Raw genomic sequence first — 23,343 nt, forward strand, 5'->3', positions numbered from 1 at the left:
AAAGTTCAATTCAGACTGTAAAACAACAACATGTGGAATAAGTAAAGGTGTATCAATACTTTCTGAAGGCCCTGTATATATGAATTGGGTATCGTGTGACCAGTGTGTGTGTGTGTGTGTGTAATAACCACCGGCCACTAGTTTAGCATCTGAGGGAAGAGGTTTCTCCCACTGACAAATTAATACCTCAGAGAGTACAAAGCTGAATGGTGGCAATAAACTCATTCGTCCAATAATGAAGAATGACTTTTAATCCCCTCCTCCCCCTGCATCGTTGCCACATCTGTGACTGTTGCCATGGTGACCCGGCGGCTGAAGCCTTACCTCATTGCTTCCCGAAGTGCTCCGCGCTCGCTCAGAGTTGTGTGTTTGATGTCATCAAAATTGTTCTCCAGCGTCACGCAGCTCTACATGTGTGTGAAAGAGAGAGAGAGAGGGAGCGAAGGATGAGTGTTTGTTTGTTTGTCTGTTTGGTGTCTGATGCGTTTCATTGATCGTAGGGCTAATACCCTGGATTCTGTCTTAATCCACTTCAATACCATCGCAGCACACCAAGCTTTTAGGAAAAGAGAATAAAATGTATTCTTTATGCAAATTGCACTTTATCTCCAAAACCCTGACTTTGTTGTGAATGAATCATCAAATACTGACATTGCAATGTTATTGGTCCAGCACATCATTTAAACCACCGCACGTCATCACCCTCCTCTCTTGGGGTTGGGGTGAGCCGTTGTCATGGCATCGGCCCTATCAAATCCCCGGGACCCCTCCGGAGCGGAGATGAGCCTGGGGTAGGGGACAGACTGAGCCAAGGAGAGAGAGAGAAGCCTGGACGTTATTGACATGCTGACAATTAGCGAGGAAGGAACCTCTGCCCTCCTGCCGCCACCGGCCAGATAACCACTCAGCTCAGCCTAATCTCCCTCCCTTCTCAAGAAGTGTGTGTGTGTGTGTGTGTGTGTGTGTGTGTGTGTGTGTGTGTGTGTGTGTGTGTGTTCAGACCCCACTCAGTGACCACAGGCCACAGGGTCTAATCCCTTACTCATACTCAAGAGCTGGATCATACAGGCCCGGATGTTTGTCTTTAATAACACATTCTTAACATCACAATCAACTCTCCAACCCTGCCTACTGCCATTCAGTACCACAACAAAGCAAAGAAAGTCAGGTAGCCGCAGACCTTGCAGTGCTAAATTGTCCTCTAGATGACATAACATCATCATACTGTGTAGTGTCTATGTATACCTGATTTGCACCATGACTGTACACAGTACCATCACTCCTCTATGAGCGACAGCCTTTACTACATAAATGGAGTGATGTTTATTTTGTATATCAATTATGTACAATGGTGGATGATGGCATGGCCGTTTACGGCAATTACGTTTGTTCAGCAAACTACTTGCAAGGCAAAGCCTGAGGATATCCAATTCAAATACCCATTGACTTGTAGCTAGGTTGGTTATTAAAACTATTGCTGCATTACAAGATCGATATTATCTTAGAGCTTCCACAAAATGTGTGAAACTAACACACATATACCGGGAGGAAGGGAAGGGATTTTATCCATAAAAATAATGATTATCTCACTAAAGTGTTTCTACTGGAATTGGTTATAACGTGAGCCCTGTGGTGGTAATGTTCTTCGCACAAAACGAAATATGGAAGGCCTGCATTTTACACCTAATAATTAGGAAAGCTCTTCAATTCTTATTGACACCTAATTTACATGATTGAAAACCAAAGTGCAAGTCAGTGATTTTCCCAATTGAATTCTCGTAATGTCTACACTGAAGTATTTCAATAATTCAATGGGATTAACAAATGTTTTCTTTCATTTCGTTGTTCAAACAATAAAAATTAAATGATATGGAAATGTGTCATTATTTGCATTGTTTGAGCGTGTGTGAATGCCAAGGAAATGTTTCAAAAACAATTTGTGTAAACTATATATTTTTTTATCTGTCCTCTGGGCAAGGGATGGAATATTGCATTAATAAGCCATATTCATTCTAAAGTGTTGTGAATGTGTCACAAACATATCAGAACGTCATACCATTATGAGGGTACTAATATCGAAACTGTAAAAAAATTGTAGAGCTGAGTGAAGAACTAACAAAAGTTTAGTATATTAAGGGTAGTTAAGCTATCGTTCCTTTTTGGAAATAATGATTGATTTTCCTCATGTTAACCGTCAAGCTACCAACATAAGAGCACAATAGTGGAATACATAAAGGGCATTGAATCTGACATATTGTATGGCACACTTCACACCACAACTTTGTCAAATATTCATTCCACTCTAGCAGCAGCACGTGCCAGTTAGCTATGAGACCTCGGGGGATTCCCATACGGAGCGGAACACAGCTATTAGCTTGTCTTGTGAGATTTATGAATTTTCATATCAGATAACGGTGATTAATCTCAGGCCATTAGGAGAGATATAGCCCACCTCTCTTTATGTCTACCATAAGATTTTAAACCCCATAACATACATACCTACCTACCTACCTACCAGCCCCCTCAAAGTTGCACTAAAACAGACAGGCAGAGCTATCTAAACAACAAATATTCAAATGCAATGTCAGACACACCTACAGTACCTACCATTATATACCTAATAAAACACATTCCAAAATGTTAGGAGGGGAGAATATTATATTCCAATTATGTCACGGCCAATGTATTTACGCCATAAGCTTAGTGTTCTATTATACATTCAGAAGAATGAAAAGGTCCTTGGAGGGAAGAGAGAAGAGAATTACGAGGAGCTTCTATTAACATCAAATCTTAACATAATTCATTTAATCTCCCCCACCCCTCGGTAGGAGCGGCTTAGGCAGGGTAGTGCTTGTGTTGTAATACTCCATGTATCTGCTGGTTAATCCTACGATGGAAGTGGGGAGGGAGAGAGGGCCACTGCTGGGATTACCAGGGGGGTCTGTGTGTTTCAACTGATAAAGCCCATCGATCACAACCACCCCCATACATATCACTCTACAGCTCCCCGACTAACACAAACACACACACACACACCTCTTTGTGTTCTCTCTCTCTGTCTCTCTCACACATACACAAGTGTGCTCCACCCTAATGTGGTGCTGCAGCCTGCTGACATTTGATCAGGCAGAGAGAATCAATGTCTAGGTTGATCAGTGTCGTGTAATTATCCAGAGGTAGTCAGAGATAACGAACCAGTCGTTTACACAGTATCTGACTCACTGGCTCCACTCTGCTCACAACACAATGACCTGCTTTAACCCAGCCAAGACACACATACACACACACACACACTTTAACTCAGTCCACTGTGTCAATATTCCATCCCAGTGCCCCCTGTCGATCACCCCTTGCTGGTGCATGTCTTACCAGGGACTGAGAGGATGAAGAGATCAGGGATTAAATCAGTAAAGTGATGATGGAAAATATGCTCCAGTAAATATGTGTCCACATTTACCAGAGACTGTCTTATAGATTTATCTGTAAAAGATAAATGAGTGATGAATTTCCACTCGCAAAAAGTCGAAAAATGTCATGTTCAGCTCTCATCTCAGCTAATCTCTCACTAACACCAAAATCAACATTAGGCCATCAACAAAAATCTTGGGGCCACATATGGAATCCTTCCGCTCCAATGATGAAGTATACTCTTCTGTTCTCTCAAAATAAAACGTCACATTATTTGAACGAAAACGACAAGATAGCCACACAGTTGTAAATAGTAATTAGCTGAACAATAGGTGAGGCAGCATGATAAACAGTTTTGGAGTCCATTTCTTTTGATTTGATATCTTCATATATTTCTTAAAATAAATGAATCTCCTTTTTTTCTCCGACATGCAATGCATTTAATGAACAATCTGTCTTCACACTGCAGAACTATTAGAGGCATGACCCATTTACTTTTATCACAATGTGATGGAGTGGAGCATTTGCTCCTCGTTTTACTCAATTTAAATCCCTTCAATAGTGACAAATAAACCTGGCAAAAGCACTAATGTGGTCTCATCCATAATATTGTGTGAGAAGACAATTATTTCACATGTAAAGATTAGAATACAATACATCTCCTGGCAGAGAAGACCTGCTGTTAAAGATTACACCTGGCCAAAAAGACCACAGATTATGATTATGATGCTTTAGCGCTGAAGAGGTGAGACATTGGATATCATTGTTACTGAACAAAAACTTGAATGCTTCAAATTCTCAAACAAAGATGCGTTTCCAATTTCAGCCATTCTTATGTACATGATCAATGTTGTTGGATATTATATGGACTCAACAGTTTGATACAAATTAAGTTTCAGTTCTGTTACGGAGGAGACAGTTTCCAATGCAATATAAATGCGTTCGACAGCCTCATGTGTTGTCTGTATTGCAGAACATCCTCAGTATCTTTAAGTGTTGTTTTTTGTTGTTGTTGGTGTACATAAATACTACTTAACTTTCAGACTAAGAGAAACCTTAATTTAATTCTAAAATGTTATTCCATTTTGGAAAAATGTCTGAGAGAAACCATCACCCTTTAATTTATGCATATCACAACAAAACCAATATATATATATATATATATATATATATATATAAAAACGAAGGCAAGATTACATTTCTTTCCTTAAGACTTTGATTGCGATCGGAATGAAAATAACCGTTTAAAAATATGCTGGTTTTTTTTTCTTTCCTTGTTTTTATTGGACCTTGACTGTGACCGGGGTACTGAGTGATGATTATGAAAGGCAATTTAAGACATTTAACGAATTCCAGACAGGATTCACTTATGGTAGATTTTTTGCCCTCTTCGCTTTCATCGTGTCTCATTAAAGCAATTACCTTCAGATGCCTAATAAACCTCCCAGAAGCCTTTTCTGACACCAAAGCAGAGAGAGAGAGAGAGAGAGAGAGAGAGAGAGAGAGAGAGAGAAAGAGAAAGAGAAAGAGAAAGAGAGAGAGAGAGAGAGAGAGAGAGAGAGAGAGAGAGAGAGAGAAGAGAGAGAGAGGAGAGAGGACAGAGAGAGAGAGAGAGAGAGAGGGGTGTGGAGTAGAGACAGAGAGGCCTTCTAAGACACCAAAGCAGAGAGACAGACAGACAGACCAAGATGGAGAGAGAGGAGGGAGGAGACAGCGACAGAAGAGAAAGAAAGAGAGGCAATACAAAAAGATAGAAAGAGAAAAAAAAAAAAAACTGAGAGGTGAAGAAAGAATTGGAGAGTGAGAAAGAGAGAGAGGGGGAGAGAGAGAAAGTCAGCTAAAGATAAAGCCAGAGAGAGAGAGAGAGAGAGAGAGAGAGAGGTAAAGGTAGAGGAAGAAAGAGAGAGAGGCACCAAAGCACAGTCTTCAGATCAGAGAGAGAACACAGAGGAGCATTAAGAGGATAGGAGGATGGGCAGAGAGAGAGTAAATGTGCTCTAACTCACTGGTATCACAAAGCAGAAAAATAGTAGTGAGTCTGGATCGGTCTGAGTTTCTGAGTGCTTAATGCCCAGATATCATGGAAGACTGCCCTGCAGTATCGCTCCGTGGATTAGTAAGGGGGCTATTACACCGCAAATAGGTAGGGAACCCCTTCAAAGATCCCCTTTACTGGCATAAACTGCATCCCTCAATATCCTAGCCATACATTAGGACGTTATATGGATGAAGGCTCTTCATAGATCCACCTCTAAATAATGGGTGCATCTCAAATTACACCCTATTCCCTGTATAGTGCATTACTTTTGACCAGGGCCCATCGGGCTCTGGTCAAAAGAAGTGCATCAAATCAAAGTTTATTTGTCACCGAATACAACAGGTGTATACCTTACAGTGAAATGCTTACTTACACACTCTAACCAATAGTGCAAAAAAGGTATTAGGTGAACAATAGGTAAGTAAAGAAATAAAAACAACAGTAAAAAGACAGTGAAAAATAACAGTAGCGAGGCTATATAACAGTCATACAGGGGAGGTACGCGCAATGCCGTCGGGGGTAGGCCAAATGAAAATGTTATTCACATTTAAAAAATTAAAATAATATCTACATATATTTTTTTTCTTCACATTTTCAAACAGTCCATTTATATTTTCCAACGGGGCTATACATTTGGGTGAGGTTTTTTTTCCTCGCCTGAGTAGCCTCGTTTCACTGCCAAAAATAAAATTAAACCATCTAGAGTTCAGCGAAATAACAACACGATGTCAAATACAGGTAGCCTAGTCAAATAATTAACATCCAATCACATTAACCGTTACTTTCCCACGGGAATTCCACTAACAGTCCGTATGTAGCCAAATGTAGCTGCTGCTCATTCCGTTTGCTCGAAAATTGATAAATGGTTAAAAAAAAGTAAGGCCTGTGTCCATTGAGACACATAACAGCTCAACTGGTAGTACTGCTACTACCAGCAGTACTACACATGCACCTGTCGACGACACAAGTTGTTCTACTTCCACAAGCACATCCAATGCTAACATCAGTAATTCTACATTTGTTGTTAGCCCAGCAAGCATGGACACAGACAGTTGTGAATCTGGGGCAGCCGAAGAGCTACTGCCTCATTACCCGGGAAAGCACCGAACAGACAGGGAGACATTGGACCATCGAAGAGGCGCAAATATGATGAGAACTACATTGATTTGGGGTTCACTTATATTGGCAGTAGTGCCTTTCCTCAGCCACTGTGTGTTATATGTGCAAAAGTACTATCTCACAACTCGATGAAACCTTCACTCTTGCGCAGACATTTAGAAACAAAACATGCAATTTGAAAAATAAGCCACAGGAGCTTTTTGAGCGAGAATTCAGACATGTATATAAGCAACAGATAGCATTAATAAGAAGGGGCTAGAAGCGTCTTATATGGTGAGCGACCAAGTGGCTATGACAGGCAAGCCCCATACTATTGTGGAGGACTTAATTCTTCCTGCTGCAGCGGATATGGCTGGGACAATGCTGGGGGAAAAGGCCCAAAAAACTATACAGACAATTTCTCCATCAAACAACACTGTTTCACGACGCATCAGTGACCTGACAGGAGATGTTTTGAAACAATTACTGCTTGCATACAAGCCAGTGAATTCTATGCATTACAGCTGGATGAGTCAACAGACATGGCGGGCCTGGCACAGCTCCTGGTATATGTCCGTTACGTTTATGGGGGGTCAATTAACGAAGACGTCCTCTTCTGCAAACCACTGGAAACCAGGACAACAGGAGAGGATATTTTTAAAGTACTGGACAGCGTTGTGACTTTGGTGGTCAAGATGTGCTGGTATCTGTACTGATGGCACAAAAGCCATGACAGGAAGACATGGTGGAGTGGTAATGTGTGTGCAAGCAGTTGCTCCCGACGCCACTTGGGTACACTGCAGCATCCACTGAGAGGCTCTTGCTGCCAAGGGAATGCCAGACAGCTTGAAAGACGTTTTGGACACTACAGTGAAAATGGTTAACTTTGTTAAAGCAAGGCCCCTGAACTCTCGTGTATTTTCTGCACTATGCAATGATATGGACAGCGACCATGTAACGCTTTTACAACATACAAAAGTGCGCTGGTTAACAAGGGGCAAAGTATTGACACGTTTTTTTAAATTGAGAGACGGGCTTAAAGTTTTCTTTACTGACCATCATTTTTGTTTGTCTGACTGCTTGCATGATGACAAGTTTCTCACACGACCGCTTATCTGGGTGATGTTTTTTCTCACCTGAATGATCTGAATCTAGGATTACAGGGACTCTCCGCAACTATATTCAATGTGCGGGACAAAATTGAGGCTATGATTAAGAAGTTGGAGCTCTTCTCTGTCTGCATTAACAAGGACAACACACAGGTCTTTCCATCATTGTATGATTTTTTTGTGTGCAAATGAACTCAAGCTAACAGACCATGTCAAATGTGATATACTGAAGCACCTGAGTGAGTTGGGTGCGCAATTACGCAGGTACTTTCCCGAAACGGATGACACAAACAACTGGATTCGTTATCCCTTTCATGCCCTGCCTCCAGTCCACTTACCGATATCTGAACAAGAGAGCCTCATCGAAACTGCAACAAGCGGTTCTGTGAAAATGTTATTTAAATCAGAAGCCATTGCGAGATTTCTGGATTGGGCTGCGCTCAGAGTATCCTGTCTTGTCAAATCACACTGTTAAGACACTGATGCCCTTTGCAACCACGGACCTATGTAAGAGTGGATTCTCGGCCCTCACTAGCATGAAAACTAAATACAGGCACAAAAAGACAGACTCTCCAATACAACCCAACATTGCAGAGTAATGTGCCTCTTTTCAAGCACACCCTTCTCATCAACCTGTGGTGAGTTATTCACCATTTTTGATGAACAAATAAGGTTTTATATGTAAGATGGCTAAGTACAGAGCAAAATGATTGATTATTATTATATTATTATTTGTGCCCTGGTCCTATAAGAGCTCTTTGTCACTTCCCACGAGCCGGGTTGTGACAAACTCACACTCATTATTATGTTTAATAAATGTATCGTTAGTGTGTGTGTGTGGCAGGCTTACAATGATGGCAAAAAAACAACATTTGAGAGAGCGCTGACCCTGGTGCTAGAGGTGGTATGCAACTGGAAGTTGAATGTTTGAAGGGGTACGGGACTATAAAAAGTTTGGGAACCACTGATATAGGGAATAGAGTGACATTTGGGATGCACATAATGTTTGTGACCGCTATAGCATCCGTCCTGACCCCCAGAACACTTATAAGGATGCTCCAGGTTCTGACCAAACTTCTTAATTAAAATGAGCATTGTTTTTGCCCTTCGCAAGCAGATAAATCTGTTACATAGGATCGATCAATACCCTATCGTTAACAGAAATCAAAGACAGCTATGGAGTATAATGGTTTAGCAGGAGAAGGGTGTTTCGATGGAAGAATGATCAGGGAGAATGCTGTGTGTTGCCAAAACACTTTCAGTTACATGGCTGACATCTTGCTTTGTTACTTTGATAACGATATGACAACATTCATCACATTAACCTAAAATACTTCATCCACATATTTACTCATGATTATAGTAGACCACTAGACTGTATGCTTGGTTATTTCAGATAAAGAACTTCACCAATCCATGAACATAAATGTGTGCATAGGTTCTGGAAATACGCATATACGCCATATGTTCTAACTATTAAGCTTTTCAACATTAAATAAAGTGGAGAATCCATCACCATTGATTAGCGTGATGAATTAGCTGGTTGTACTTAGGCACAGAGCAGTCAGCAGGGAGAGAGAATAATCTCTCCTACAAAACATCTCCCAATTTATTTTGTGTATACATCAGACACAGACACACGAACAAAGACACGCACATGCATGTGCGCACCACACACACACACACACACACACACACACACACACACACACACACACACACACACACACACACACACACACACACACACACCACTGTTCCAAGCACACGTACACTCACTCTCAAACACATACACACAGATACATACACAGACAAACAGAGTGTCGTATCAGTTCCCTTCAAGGACAGACGAGGGACTGCAGCCACCTGCCAAAAAACAAACGGTGAGGCTGGTCTTAGGAGATATTCTCTGAGACTTTGACAGCATGTGCCTGGAATCCTAAGATAATTGTGTTTGTGTGTGTGTTTTGTGTTTGCTTGTGTGCGACAGGGACGTGACAGTGAAGTGTGCTTGTGTGTGTGAGTGTGTGAGTGTGTGAGTGAGCATGCATGTGTGTGTGTGTTTGTTATCTTATCAGGGTGTCCGGGACACAGCTGTGGACATTGACATAAGTCCAAGCAAAGGTTAAAAAACAGCTACCTGAGATAACCTCGTCAGACGAGGTGGGGATCCAAGAAAAACACGCTTCTCTAAATTTGGAACCAGTACAACGTCTACGACAGTCATATGTCTTGTTTGGTGTGCGTGCGTAGGTGTGTGTGTGTGATGGGGGGGGGGGGTTCAGAGTTAGGGAGCTCAGGGTGCTCTACTCACATCACAGCCTTTCTCTGGGTTTCTTTTCCAGTGCTTCTTCTCTGCTTTCTTAGCAGAGGTGGAGCAGATATCAGCATGGCTCTTCACCCGGGGGTTCAGGGCCAGGATATTCTGATAACAGAGGGAGAGAGAGGGGGAGGCGGGGGTGGTGAGAGAAAAAGTTAACTTTTCCCCCAAACAAAGTAGGGGGGAAAAAAACGATTTATACCTCAAAAGTAAAATATTTATGTCAGTTATATCACAAAAGATATTGTCGGAAACTTAGATGGTTATCCTAGAAAACGGTTAGCTAAGATCCCTGTTAAGAGGTTGAAATAGTCCTTAAGGTCTAATGACTCTATTTTTCAGGTATTCCCTTTTTCCAGTAGCAATAAATACCAATCAATTCACTAAGAGTATATTATTTGACCAGCAACATGAACGTCTTCCAAAGAAAATCATTAAATGTGCATTGCATATGTTGCGTAATGAGGTTTCATTGTTCTACATTCAGTGTAGCATGGGCATTTCCCATGGGCATTTCCACGGTAACAGAGTGATGCTGAGACTCAGATTTTTACTTTAAGATGTATGTCAAACAAAAACCAATGACTGCAAAGTTAAATAAACCATATAACTATAGGCACAAGGACTACTTTTAACAATTTCCACAGAAAATGATACAAAAACAAATGTCCTTGACGAACCGTAGAGATGCAAAGTCTGGTAATAGAATGACGGTTTTACATTTTAGTCATTTAGCAGATGCTCTTATCCAGAACGACTTTCAGGAGCAATTAGGGTTAAGTGCCTTGCTCAAGGGCACATTGACAGATTTCTCACCTAGATGACTCAGGGATTCGAACCAGCGACCTTTAACTGGCCCAACACTCTTAACGCTAGACTACCTGCCGGTTTGTGCTGTTGGTGCCATTCTGTTACCAAATTTCCAAAACACCATCTTCACACGTGGCAACAAAAGCGTCAGTCGTGTAACCTTCCATTACAATCAAATCTGCCCCCCCCCCCCACCCTGCATTACCACTGATCAGCAATCATGAGCCTCTTCACTATATTCATTATGAATGCAACACACACTCCAGTTTAAGCAGTGCACAGTAGAGCATAGCGCATTCATGAAACATCATTCATAAAGATCGGGAAACTGCGAAGACCGCAGGGACTTGGATTCTAAACACTGTGTGTGAATATGAGGATGTAAAGCAGCTCTAGGGATTCATATTACTGCAAACTGTTTTCACAGTAACTACAGAGTTGATACATATTGTGTGATATGAGGTTGTCTGCGCTCTATAAATGTCCTTTAAACCAAATAATGTCTGTTCCAGGTGCACAAGTATTAAAATGGGAATACTGGAAAAGATGGAGATCTGCACACTGTCGAAAAAGAGAAATACATCTAGAAATTGAGGCTTAAATACAAAAATAGAGGTGTTTTATTGGGACATCGTGATGCCCAAAATGTTGATTGTGCAGAAAAGTGAAAGGTGAAAAACAAAACACAAACGTTTCGGCATCAAGCCATCATCAAGAGTGAATCGTGAACTCACAAACAAGGCTTCTATTTGAGGTTAATTGTATACAGTATGTCACATGATCTAGTGAGGAAATCTATACATGCAAACAAGTAAATAGTACAATAGCATGATTAAAGTACAATACAATGTCTTTATTTTTGCATTTAAGCCTCAGTTTTGGATTTATTCCCCTTTTTCGACAGTGTATGGGTCTACACCTTTTCCTTGGGACATATTGATAAATCAATTGAGTATGTTGGCAGCCAGTGTTTGCTTTGGGGGGCAAGAATATGCCTTGTAAAATCTGAAGGTACACATTCAGTCTACTGGTTATCAAATGCTTCTGCTGTCTTATGTCAGGTGTATCCCCCAGACCTAGCAGCTAGCTCGCCACCACTGAACGTTTAAATGCTGAGTTTTGGGAGCAGATTTGGGAGTCTATTTCTCTAGGTACTGTGCAGATGGTTTGGAGAACATATTATTTCTCCCCTCTGTTTATGCTGAGCATAAAACATTCAAAGTGCATCTCTGAGTAGCACTTTGTCTATACCCTATCCACCATGGAAGCATTCCTCCCCCCCCTTTGTTTTCAACAAAAGTAGCAGCATCCAGCCTCAATTAGTGTCCCACAAGCTATGTGACAAGACATTAAGCTTTTTCTTTTCATATTTTCACAGTAGGTGGAAGGGAGAAGACCGTTTCATATGGGGGTGTTATGGGGGTGTTATTGTAAAAGGCCAGGCCTGGGCCTAACATAACCTGTGTCTCTTTCCCTACTGTGTTAGCCACGCTAAATGAAATGTCACACTTTATGCAACACCAAAAATCTTCCTATTAATTCTTTCATTTCACACCTAATAAAGTGTAGTTACACTGCTGCGTTTCTTGTTTTATTGTCTGTTAAGGCCTGTGGGACTATTTTTTCATTGTGTGGTCTAGATAAAGCAACATGACAGCGGTACATGCTCAAGGTAAACCAATAAGGACTGAAAGTTACAAATATTCTGACAGCGGAGACAAGTCTCTTGGGATCCGTTAGGAACAATGATGTTTTGACAGCACGAACATAACAATAAACATATGATTTAACTGTCTGTATCTTATTAAAATAGCTATGTTTATATTATATCCACCCTTTACAACTATAATTTGTCAGAACTGCAGGGGCTGCTTTGATCTAGAAGCATTACATCGGCCATAACTTAGAACGCATGGCAGTTGGTTTGAAGTGGTTCCAAAAGATTTGGAACAAACACACATAATTAGTGCTTAACACCCAGAGGAGAAGCAGGACAAAAAGGTGGGAGAGTAACTGCCATAGAATGAATTAACAAACGTTCTTGTGAACAATAACCTAACCAGATTAGCAAGAATCTGATTAGCCAGAAACACTGCACTACCAAACATGCATTAGAGAGAAAACTATTAAAGATTACGTTTTTTTTTCTTCTAGTTATAAAGGTCAATGTAAAACATTGTGAAATCCTGATGATGCTTCCACATTAAAACACAACATACTAGATTCAACAACTGTGACTCTCGTATCACCAGAAACGTTTACATGCCTAAACGGTTTGTCTCCAACATGATGTATTAAACAGAGCGACAGAAAGAAATATCAGGATTAACAAAAACAACATATCGTATTACCATGTCTTCAATGTTAAATAGACCCTCCCTCACTGCATATAGACCTGTCTTAGTGTTTGTATCTCCAGCAGAGAAGCCCATTTACAGCCCTGTATTGACCTGGCCTCCTCAAGTGGAAAATGTACAAGAGAAACAGATCCATGGCGGTCAGATCCAGGCAGGGTTGCAGGAAACATTAACCATGTTTGACAGCGGCTAATCTACTGTAGTTGCTAAATGGTTAAATGAAGAATAATAACAGGGAAATGGATACCAGGCAGGGTTAATCCTATGGTGTTTAAATCTAGATTGAGTGAAACAGGGTAGTGTTCAGTAAGGCACACCGTAGCAAAATGTTCTGCAACATAAACAAAAACTGGGTGTTCTTACTGGTTCAGTGTAGCATCTCCCCGTTTTAAATAGTTTTCCCTACTGCACACAACCGAGATGCCCTGGCCTGCACCATAGAAGAGCAGAGAGTTCTCATTGTCATAGCTGACCTTAGCAAAAACTAGGTTAACAACATGCATCCCTGTAAATGGACCCGCAGCAAGGTTTAACATATGTATCATCCCTCTATAAATACACAGTTGATGCTATTAGTATGCTGCTATAGGATTTTCTCTGCGAAGTCAAATGTTACACATCTGGGCCAGTGGGATCAATAACGCTTACAAGAGGACTAGGCATTCATCCATACGCTACACTTAGATCAATACCTACTAGGCCAATACACCAGAGATAGTCCCTAAGATATCTGGTGTTTTTACACGTCCTCTTATTCACAGTGGTTCTACATGTAACTAAAACAGTCAGACAGAGCATACCACTACTGTTTAAAGTAAACTGCCAATGCTGCTCAGTACTTGTATCCATTAAGATCACATCCTAAAAGACTCATGATCACGTCAAGTGTGTGTTAGAATGTGTGCACGCATGCGCCATGTGTGTCACCCAAACACCCGGTGTCTACACAATACAAGAGAACACCTCCCCTACTGTTTGTGCGACCTTTCTCACTGCAGGGTAGTTACTGGGGACCTGCTTCCGCGCTCAACGCGCTCTGCACAGAAGGCCTTGTCTAAACCAAGGAACCAAGGCCCATCTGTGAGTGTTGGCTGCGTCAGTATGCATGTGTCCGCTGGGGAGGAAGAGGGAGGGAAGGCTGCCTGGCCTGCCTGCCTGCGTGTGTCTGGCTTTCACACTCTACACTGATCACACTGGGCCCCAAACAGATGGAAGATCAATAAGTGCCCGGGCCAGGCAGAACGGCCGGTGGTATGCAAACGCAGACCGAGCCCTGAGCCCTCAGAGGAAATCAACCAGGGTGTGAGGGAGGTGAGGAAGGAGGGGGGGGGTATATGATGGACGCAGGGAATGGGCAAATCACATTAAACTGGAAGCAGTGATTAACATGGTGGGCTGAGTGAGGACCTGAGAAGCGCAAGTTAAGACTTGGAGTCATGAGACATGAGCCCTATACTATGAATGTAGTTAGAGGAGTTAGCGAGGTAACTTTGGTCAACTCTAAGTTCAACTTTGGATAACCGGTACCACAAATGTGGCTCAGCTTTTAGGCTGGTAAATTGCTATGGCAACGAATCCTTCAGATCTAACCAGCTACGGGTTAGGCTAACTCAGGGCTCACTACATTTGTCCTGGATGAAGTGTCTGATCTGCGAGTTGACGACCAATGAAATGATTCCCTCAATCTTGAAAGACTGCATCATCATCCCCTTCATTTGACAACTGATTAAATATTGTATTATTCAAATGTGTTTTTGTGTATATATATATATATATATATATATATATATATATATATATATTGAAATTATAAAATACCTACCACATTACACATTCAGTAACAACAGGTGTCTGTGCATTAATAAGCACATCAAACTAACAAAATAAAGACTGCACTTCTAAACTGAATTTGCAAGATACCATGTCTTCCATTTTGATTTAGGCACAGGTGAAAATGTGGCACTGACTTAGCAATGGATTGATGTTTTAGCATTGTCTCAATGAAGAGTTCGGCATTCGACTAGCCACGTGTGACATGCTTGCACAGTTAAAAACCTGCTAGAGTTAGCGACAGGCGGACCAGCAATATCCACCGTCGTAGTACGGATCAAGTCTGAACTGGAATGGAAAGCTAACTGAAGCTAGCTATCTTTAGAAAACCCTGAGTAGATCTAGCTTGCATCGTCATAAAACTGCTTTAAAAATCTTTAAAAGGCCATGTTTCATAAAAAATATATATACAGCGGGCTCCAAAATTACTGGAACCCTTGACTGGCAATGTACAAACAATACTTAAAAAAATATAAACAATATAATTATAGAGATAAACTCAAAATACCAACATGTGAGAAATACTGTACTTCATTAATGTTTCAATGGAACCAACCAAAATCATACAATTATTTAATACAAAATACATTTCACCAAAATCAAGGTCTCATAATTATTGGCACTCCTCATTTAGTACTTAGTGCAACCACCTCTGGCAAGGATAACAACACGGGAGTCTTTTCCTGTAATGTTTGATCAAGGTTAAGGAAAACATTTGGAGGGATTTTGGACCATTCCTTTAAGCAGATACTTTCAAGATCCTTCACATTCTTGGGTTTGCGCTTATCAACTTCCCTCTTCAAGTCAGCCCACAGGTTTTTGATTGGATTGAGGTCCGGCGACTGAGATGGCTATGGCAGATTATTGATTTTGTTGTCACAGAACCATTTCTGTGTGGATCTTGAGGTATGTTTTGGGTCATTGTCTTGTTGGAAAGTCCACCTATGGCCAAGTACCAGCCTTCTGGCAGAGGCAACCAGATTGTCAGCCAAAATTGCCTGATGCTTTGTGGAATTCATTATGTCATCAATCTTAACCAGTACCCCTGGACCTCTGGTATTAAAACAGCCCCAAAACATCACTGACCCACCACCATATTTCACCGTGGGTACGAGGTGCCTCTCCTTGCAAGCATCTTTGTTTCGACGCCATACATGCCGATGCTGTATCTGACCAAAACGTTCAATTTTGGTCTCATCTGGCCAGAGCACCTTCTTCCAGTCATAATTTAAATTATGTTTGGCAAACTCCAAGGGCTCTCGTCTGTGTCTTGGGGTCAGAAAGGGCTTTCTTCTGGCAACACTTCCAAAGAGCCTGTGGTTGTAACGTCTGGTGGTGCTTTTTGAAACCTGGTGACCCCAAGACGCCACCAAGGCCTACAATTCTTTCACAGTGATTCTTGGGGATTTTGTTGCTTCTCTCACCATCCTCCTCCCTATCCTGGGGGGAAAAATGCATTTGCGTCCTCTGCCCGTGAGGTTTTCAACTGTTCCATATCTTTTGAATTTTTTTATAATTGCCCTGACAGTGCTCAGTGGTATATTCAATCGTTTGTGGATCTTCTTGCAGCCATTACCAGATTTATAAAGGTCTACGACCATCTGTCTCTTTTGAACTGCCAGTTCTTTTGTTTTCATCATGGTGTTGGATGACAAAGGGATATTGCATGCATGTTACCTCATTTCATTCCTGGTTTAATTTTGGTAGATGTTATTTACAATAATCTTTACTGGTGCCATTAATTGTGAAACCTTGATTTGGAGGACAGTGATTTTTTATTAAATCAATAAATTATTTTGGTGGGTTCCATTGAAACATTAATGAAGTACAGTATTTCTCACATGTTTGGTATTTTGAGTTTCTCTCTATAATTATATTGTTTATATTATTGTTAAGTATTGTTTGTACATTGCCAGTCAGGGGTGCCAGTAATTTTGGAGCCCACTGTATATATAATAAGTAGTGCATATATGTATCAATCTGATATGTCATTGTAAATTGGAGATGTAATTGATTATATATACTGCTGGGCTGAACGTGGGCCATAAAAACATGAAATAGAACATTGTCCTAGCTTGACGTAGAAACAGGTGAATACTTTTGGAATGCTGAGCCACTTGACTGCACCAGATGGCTGTGTGCGAGTTTGTTTCTTTTGACAATGACTCACCGGACTACAGCCATATAGTTTTGAACCTAGAAGGAGAGAGAAAGACAGAGTAGGCAAGAAGGAGTCAGCTGAGATTGGAGTAAAGACTGTTGAGTTGGTCACAAAAACATGGTAAACTACTGAGCTAGCGCTAGCTAGCTAATGCCTCCAGATTTAACTCGGAGGTGAAGCCTACTTTCTGAATTAAACAATAGAGTTGATACTAATAGAATTAATAGGGTTCACTCACACACACACACTGCTTTGCATACCCAGGAGCTCCAGCTCGGGTGTATGTCTTGCATGACAAGTCCTAGGAGGTCTGTTATAGCAACAACATGAAGGTCAAAGTAATTTATTGCACAAAATGAAGCAACTATTGATTAGGAAAGAAAAGGGCAGGCACAACTGCTCCGCTAATAATGCTGTGTCCGTAACCAAGAGGGAAGTGGGAATTTACCACCATAGAGTGGTGCCAATGAATTATACTCATAAGCAAACATTCCATAACTGTAGGTGGCAGTAAATTGCCATACTTGGCATTATACATGTTCAAACAACACACTCTAGATGGCAGTATACACGCTTTCAGTTTGTTTGCCAACTCATAGAAGTAATAGAAGAATAAAATGGACTACTTTAAAATGGAGATGGCCTCAATGGCGCTGCCAGTGCACTCACAGATGCCATAATGGGATATATACAGGTATGAAGATGATCTCTCTATCGTTGTCTATTTTTAACACATACGACTAGGAAAAATCTATTTGAATGGCCCTCCAACTGGTAATTACTGGTGGGAAACGGGTCTATCATCCTTGAACTCCAAGTAGGAGGTCGGAATTTACCAGTTGTGAAGTCATAAATACCAGTTGGATGCATTCACGTGCTTTGAAAAAGTTGAGAAACGCCCGATTGGCTAATGGCCAACAAGCTGTCAACCATAAACTAAAAGTACGGCTATCAGGCTTGTAAACAAATTATAGTGTTCAAAAAGCATATTAATAGATAGCTTTTTTAAATAATGTTTTGTAGTTGCGTTTAATTGCCAAAATGCTGTTTGAGGTAATTTCCTTAGTAGGTGATGTCAGAGGTCACCATGTGGGAGAAGTTGGATTTCAAGGATGATAGACGAGAGAAACAGAGAAATGCTGATAAATCGTGGACGACACTGAAAAAAAAAGTTTAAAAAAAATGTGCGCCGAGACTCGCTTTTAAGATCAGAGTGACAAGTTACAGCATCAGGTTGTCCGAGGAACCTCCAAGGTAACTAGCTAGCTTGTAATCCTTACTCTTCTGCTGGAATCAATAAAGGAATTTCCACATATTGATCTGCCGTTAGAGAGAGAGAGCAACAGCCTTTGGGTCAGCAATATTAAATATAGGCCAAGGATATAATTTGTTCTCCTTTATGAGGAGAAACAGTGCAACAAAAAAAAATGGCACGTTCAACAGAAATATGAATCTATTCAGCTATGGAATTTGTGTACTGTCTGTATTGCAGGGCAAACAGTCCTATCCTATCTAAAAGGTACCATCTCACACATGAACTCTCGTTCCTTTGCACTGACGAGCCGGTCACGACACAGCACGCCATTTCAATACAGTTTCAACACAAAACAGCCACATAAAGATTATCCATACCATTCCCAAAATGTGAGTAGGTGACAAGCTGCTTGCTGTAGACTTGGGGTTAAAGACATAAAGCTTTCTCCTTGAGACAGAGAGATAAAGCAGTGGGATCCCAGTGTGACCTCCCACACAGCACAGCCTGGCCAGTCTGTGTGGAGACATAAGAGCAGTGGTGGTGTTGTGCCATAATGTCCACTCACTAAGTCATGCATGTATTCATGTCACCCAACAGAGCAGAACACCAAGAACACCAACCATTTCTATTTCCAGCCAACATGGTTGTGTCGTGTCTCTCCTTTAAGTTAAGTCTGCTGTTGTAGCCTGGTCCAAAATCTGTTTGAGCTGTTCGGCACAAACATTGGAGTTGATAAGATAGCACAAACTTATCTGGGACCAGTCTACTGCTTTTGGGTTTTCGCTCTAGCATGCAAAAATGTTACGATAGCTTTAAATGTATCCACTCACTCACTTTATCCACCCACTCCTACATTCAGGAGTTACACAGCTCCTGTCCTGTCTATCAACGTTAAGGCTTCTGCGACCTGTCTTTTTTCCCTGTTGGCCTTGCTGGCCCTCAAATTCAATACAATGACTGTACCCCAAATAATTACACATAAATACAGTTGAAGTCGGAAGTTTACATACACTTAGGTTGGAGTCATTAAAACTTGTTTTTCAACCACTCCACAAATTTCTTGTTAACAAACTATAGTTTTGGCAAGTCGGTTAGGACATCTACTTTGTGCATGACACAAGTAATTTTTCCAACAATTGTTTACAGACAGATTATTTCACTTATAATTCACTGTATCACAATTCCAGTGGGTCAGAAGTTTAAATACGCTAAGTTGATTGTGCCTTTAAACAGCTTGGAAAATTCCAGAAAATTATGTCATGGCTTTAGAAGCTTCTGATAGGCTAATTGACATCATTTGAGTCAATTGGAGGTATACCCGTGGATGTATATCAAGGCCTACCTTCAAACTCAATGCCGCTTTGCTTGACATCATGGGAAAATCAAAAGAAATCAGCCAAGACCTCAGAAAAACAATTGTAGACACAAAAAAGTCTGGTTCATCCTTGGGAGCAATTCCAAACGCCTGAAGGTAACATGTTCATCTGTACAAACAATAGTACTCAAGTATAAACACCATGGGACAACGCAGCCGTCATACCGCTCAGGAATGTGACGGGTTCTGTCTCCTAGAGATGAACGTACTTTGGTGCGAAAAGTGCAAATCAAACCCAATTGCAACAGCAAAGGATCTTGTGAAGATGCTGGAGGCAAGAGGTACAAAAGTATCTATATCCACTGTAAAACGAGTCCTATATCGACATAACCTGAAAGGCCGCTCAGCAAGGAAGAAGCCACATCTCCAAAACCGCCATAAAAAAGCCAGACTACAGTTTGCAACTGCACATGGGGACAAAGATCGTACTTTTTGGAGAAATGTCCTCTGGTCTGATGAAACAAAAATAGAACTGTTTGGCCATAATGGCCATCGTTATGTTTGGAGGAAAAGGGGGAAGCTTGCAAGCTGAAGAACACCATCCCAACCGTGAAGCACGGGGTGGCAGCATCATGTTGTGGGGGTGCTTTGCTGCAGGAGGGTCTGGTGCACTTCACAAAATAGATGGCTTCATGAGGAGGAAAAATTATGTGGATATATTGAAGCAACATCTCAAGACATCAGTCAGGAAGTTAAAGCTTGGTCATAAATGGGTCTTCCAAATGGACAATGACCCCAAGCATACTTCCAAAGTTGTGGCAAAATGGCTTAAGGACAACAAAGTCAAGGTATTGGAGTGGCCGTCACAAAGCCCTGACCTCAACAACCCCCCCCCCCCAAAAAAAAATGCATGTGCGAGCAATGATCCTACAAACCTGACTCAGTTACACCAGCTCTGTCAGGAGGAATGGGCCCGAAATTCAACCAACTTAATGTGGGAAGCTTGTGGAAGGCTACCCGAAACGTTTGACCCAAGTTAAACAATTTAAAGGCAATGCTACCGAATACTAATTGAGTGTATGTAAACTTCTGACTCACTGGGAATGTGATGAAAGAAATAAAAGCTGAAATAAATCATTTTCTCTACTATTATTCTGACATTTCACATTCTTAAAATAAAGTGGTGATCCTAACTGACCTAAGATAGGGATTTTTTACTAGGATTAAATGTCAGGAATTGTGAAAACTGAGTTTAAATGCATTTGACTAAGGTGTATGTAAACTTCTGACTTCAACTGTACATAGTGCATTTACATTCTCTCTTGACATAAGAGTAACAGTCTTTCCCACCAAACTCAGCATGTATTCTCTTCCCAGACTTAAAAGACACTGAATCAAAAGAGATGAAATAGACTATCACAGGCCATCTGCTAGCCCCTACAGACTGAGCCAGCTACAGTGAAAGAAGCTAGTCCCAGAGTACAGATCAGTTGCACTCACTTCCCGGCATTGCAGCACCAAGTTAAACGAACCAGGCAACCAACGACAATAGTTCATAAAGCATAGGCATCCCCTGGTAAAGGCTCCTGCCATTTACCGTGTGATTGTTGATAGTGTTTTATGTGTGCATTTTGTGTGTTTGTACGTGTGCATGTGTGTGTCTGTGCAAGAGCGAGAAAGAGACAGACAGACAGACAGACAGACAGACAGACAGACAGACAGACAGACGAATACTGTGGACGCCTGAAACAAACCATGCGCTCGCTACGGTAACAGGCTTTAATTTTGGTAATGGGCACTATGTGCCAAAGGCTCATTACATGGCCTTTGAAAAGTGTCCCTGGCCATGTTGAGGCTCGGAAAACAATTAGCACAGAAGCAGAAGGTAAATGAAGTGTAAAAGAAATCAGGGCTTGATGACCGAGTGAGTCTAGTCTCAGGTCTTATCTGAGGCTCTCTGAGGAAAGGATGGAAGCAGAGGGAGGGAGGGGTAATGAGGAGAGGAGAAGGAAAGAAAAAAAGTTCAATATGCCACATGCTATCTGGGTGTGTAAGCAAGCCAAGCCAAGCCAAGACAAGCCAAGCCAGCCCTGCCTTGCCTTGCCTGGTGTCTTGGGGGGGGGGCTCTGGGCTAGGGTATGAACTCCACAGAGGGGATTGAGTTTGCAGACGGAGATTGCAGCAGACAGAGGGGTCACATGTGATCAGGTGAGACTGCTCTCCTCCCCTAGGGTACAGAGGTGGCAGTAAATTGTGCAGTGGAGGAAAAGGAGAGGACACAGTCTCGGCTGGCTGTTCTCAAGTCCCCCCCCCTCTCTCTCCCCCCTTCTCTCTGCCTCTCTCTCTCTGCCTCTCTGACAAGCCCAAGGATCATCTCTGCTTTGTTGATTGATTAAAAGCGCAATCTGAGCAAACCTGGCCAGGAGTGCAATTACCGGTCCACCGGTTTGGGTGTCACTTCTGAGATGTGCTTGTCTGGGTGTGTATGTTTGAAATGATACCAGTGCCTCCACGTACCTAGTACACTCAGCAAGATGTTGAAGATTATCACAGCAAATGCCTTACATAAACTCCCTCTAGCTGTTTATCTCACCACAATATGCTTCTTTTACTGGGACTGAAACTGCCTCATTCAATAATAGTTTTTCAATACACACCCTCATATAGCATTTTTAAAGATCTGGGCAGATTATCTTTGTTGGCCCCAATTGGCCCTTGAGGATGCCATGGATTAAATGTAAAACAATAAATAATGAAAATGTCCATTTCCTACACCATGTAAGCAACTCATAAGCAACCACAGCACTCAGACAAAAACCCAACTAATACGAGGATCTTCCAAGGCAGCCTAAATCATTTCAGTAACACTTCATAGCTAGCCTGGACCCATCATTTGCAAGTCAGTGTTCCCAGACAACCAGGTTATGGAAAGACATAGGGTCTGCTCTGCTACCACAAGAATCATACCCATTTCTATAATAATAATATTAAATGCCATTTTGAGATGCTTTTATCCAAAGAGACTTACAGTCATGCGTGCATACATTTTACGTATGGGTGGCCCCGGGAATCTAACCCACAACCCTGCAAGCACCATGCTCTACACACTATGGATTCAGATTTTCCCGAAAATCTAGCAAGTTTCAATACCGGGAATAATTCATATTTATCCCAAGAGTCCCAAGAAATAGCAAAAAAAAATGCCCATTTAAAGCTATTCAAAACCAAGATATGGTCACTATGCCAGGGTTCTCCCCAAATAAGAGGGGTGCTGCGCCACCATGTCGGCTTGGCTGCGCCACAATGTAAATATTCTAGAGCAAATTAAACAGATATTTAGTAATGATAGAGTAACTATCTTTGATTGCCAATGACAATGTTGTGAATTGGGAAACAGGCCATTCATGAATTCAGAGCGTTATCATGTTCCTAAATTAATTCAGCGCATTTCAGCAGTAGCGATCTCGACATAACCGACTAAACTCAACTTCACAATTGATGATGGAGTTGAGCGGCGACTAGTGTGGGCAGACAGGAGCTCCGACATCACATAAAATGAGTATAGGACACAAACTTTGTAACAGCAGTCAAACAAAAAAGTCAAATGACCAAAGTTGTAAGCTTGCTAGATAACCTCCTTCA

General features: G+C 41.5%; 1 protein-coding gene across 5 annotated transcripts in view; it reads right to left on the reverse strand.

Moving 5' to 3' along the window:
• Positions 1 to 23,343, reverse strand: part of LOC106578501 (dihydropyrimidine dehydrogenase [NADP(+)]) — a 208,077-nt gene that overhangs the window by 179,174 nt on the left and 5,560 nt on the right. For 2 of the 5 annotated variants that reach the window (XR_001322469.2, XM_014157374.2), the window contains exons 1-3: positions 18,764 to 18,928; positions 9,968 to 10,078; positions 325 to 407 (exon numbers count right to left, since the gene is read on the reverse strand). Coding sequence is in view for 4 of the 5 variants with exons in the window: in XM_014157374.2 (XP_014012849.1) it covers positions 325 to 407; positions 9,968 to 10,078; positions 18,764 to 18,913 (344 nt within the window). In the remaining variant the exon portion in view is untranslated. Of the gene's footprint in view, positions 1 to 324; positions 408 to 9,967; positions 10,079 to 13,134; positions 13,237 to 18,763; positions 18,929 to 23,343 lie in introns of those variants that run through there. The other 3 variants (XM_045702118.1, XM_014157375.2, XM_045702117.1) reach the window with 2 other exon arrangements.

This window comes from Salmo salar, chromosome ssa19 (genome assembly GCF_905237065.1).
Source record: "Salmo salar chromosome ssa19, Ssal_v3.1, whole genome shotgun sequence".
NCBI lineage: Eukaryota > Metazoa > Chordata > Actinopteri > Salmoniformes > Salmonidae > Salmo > Salmo salar.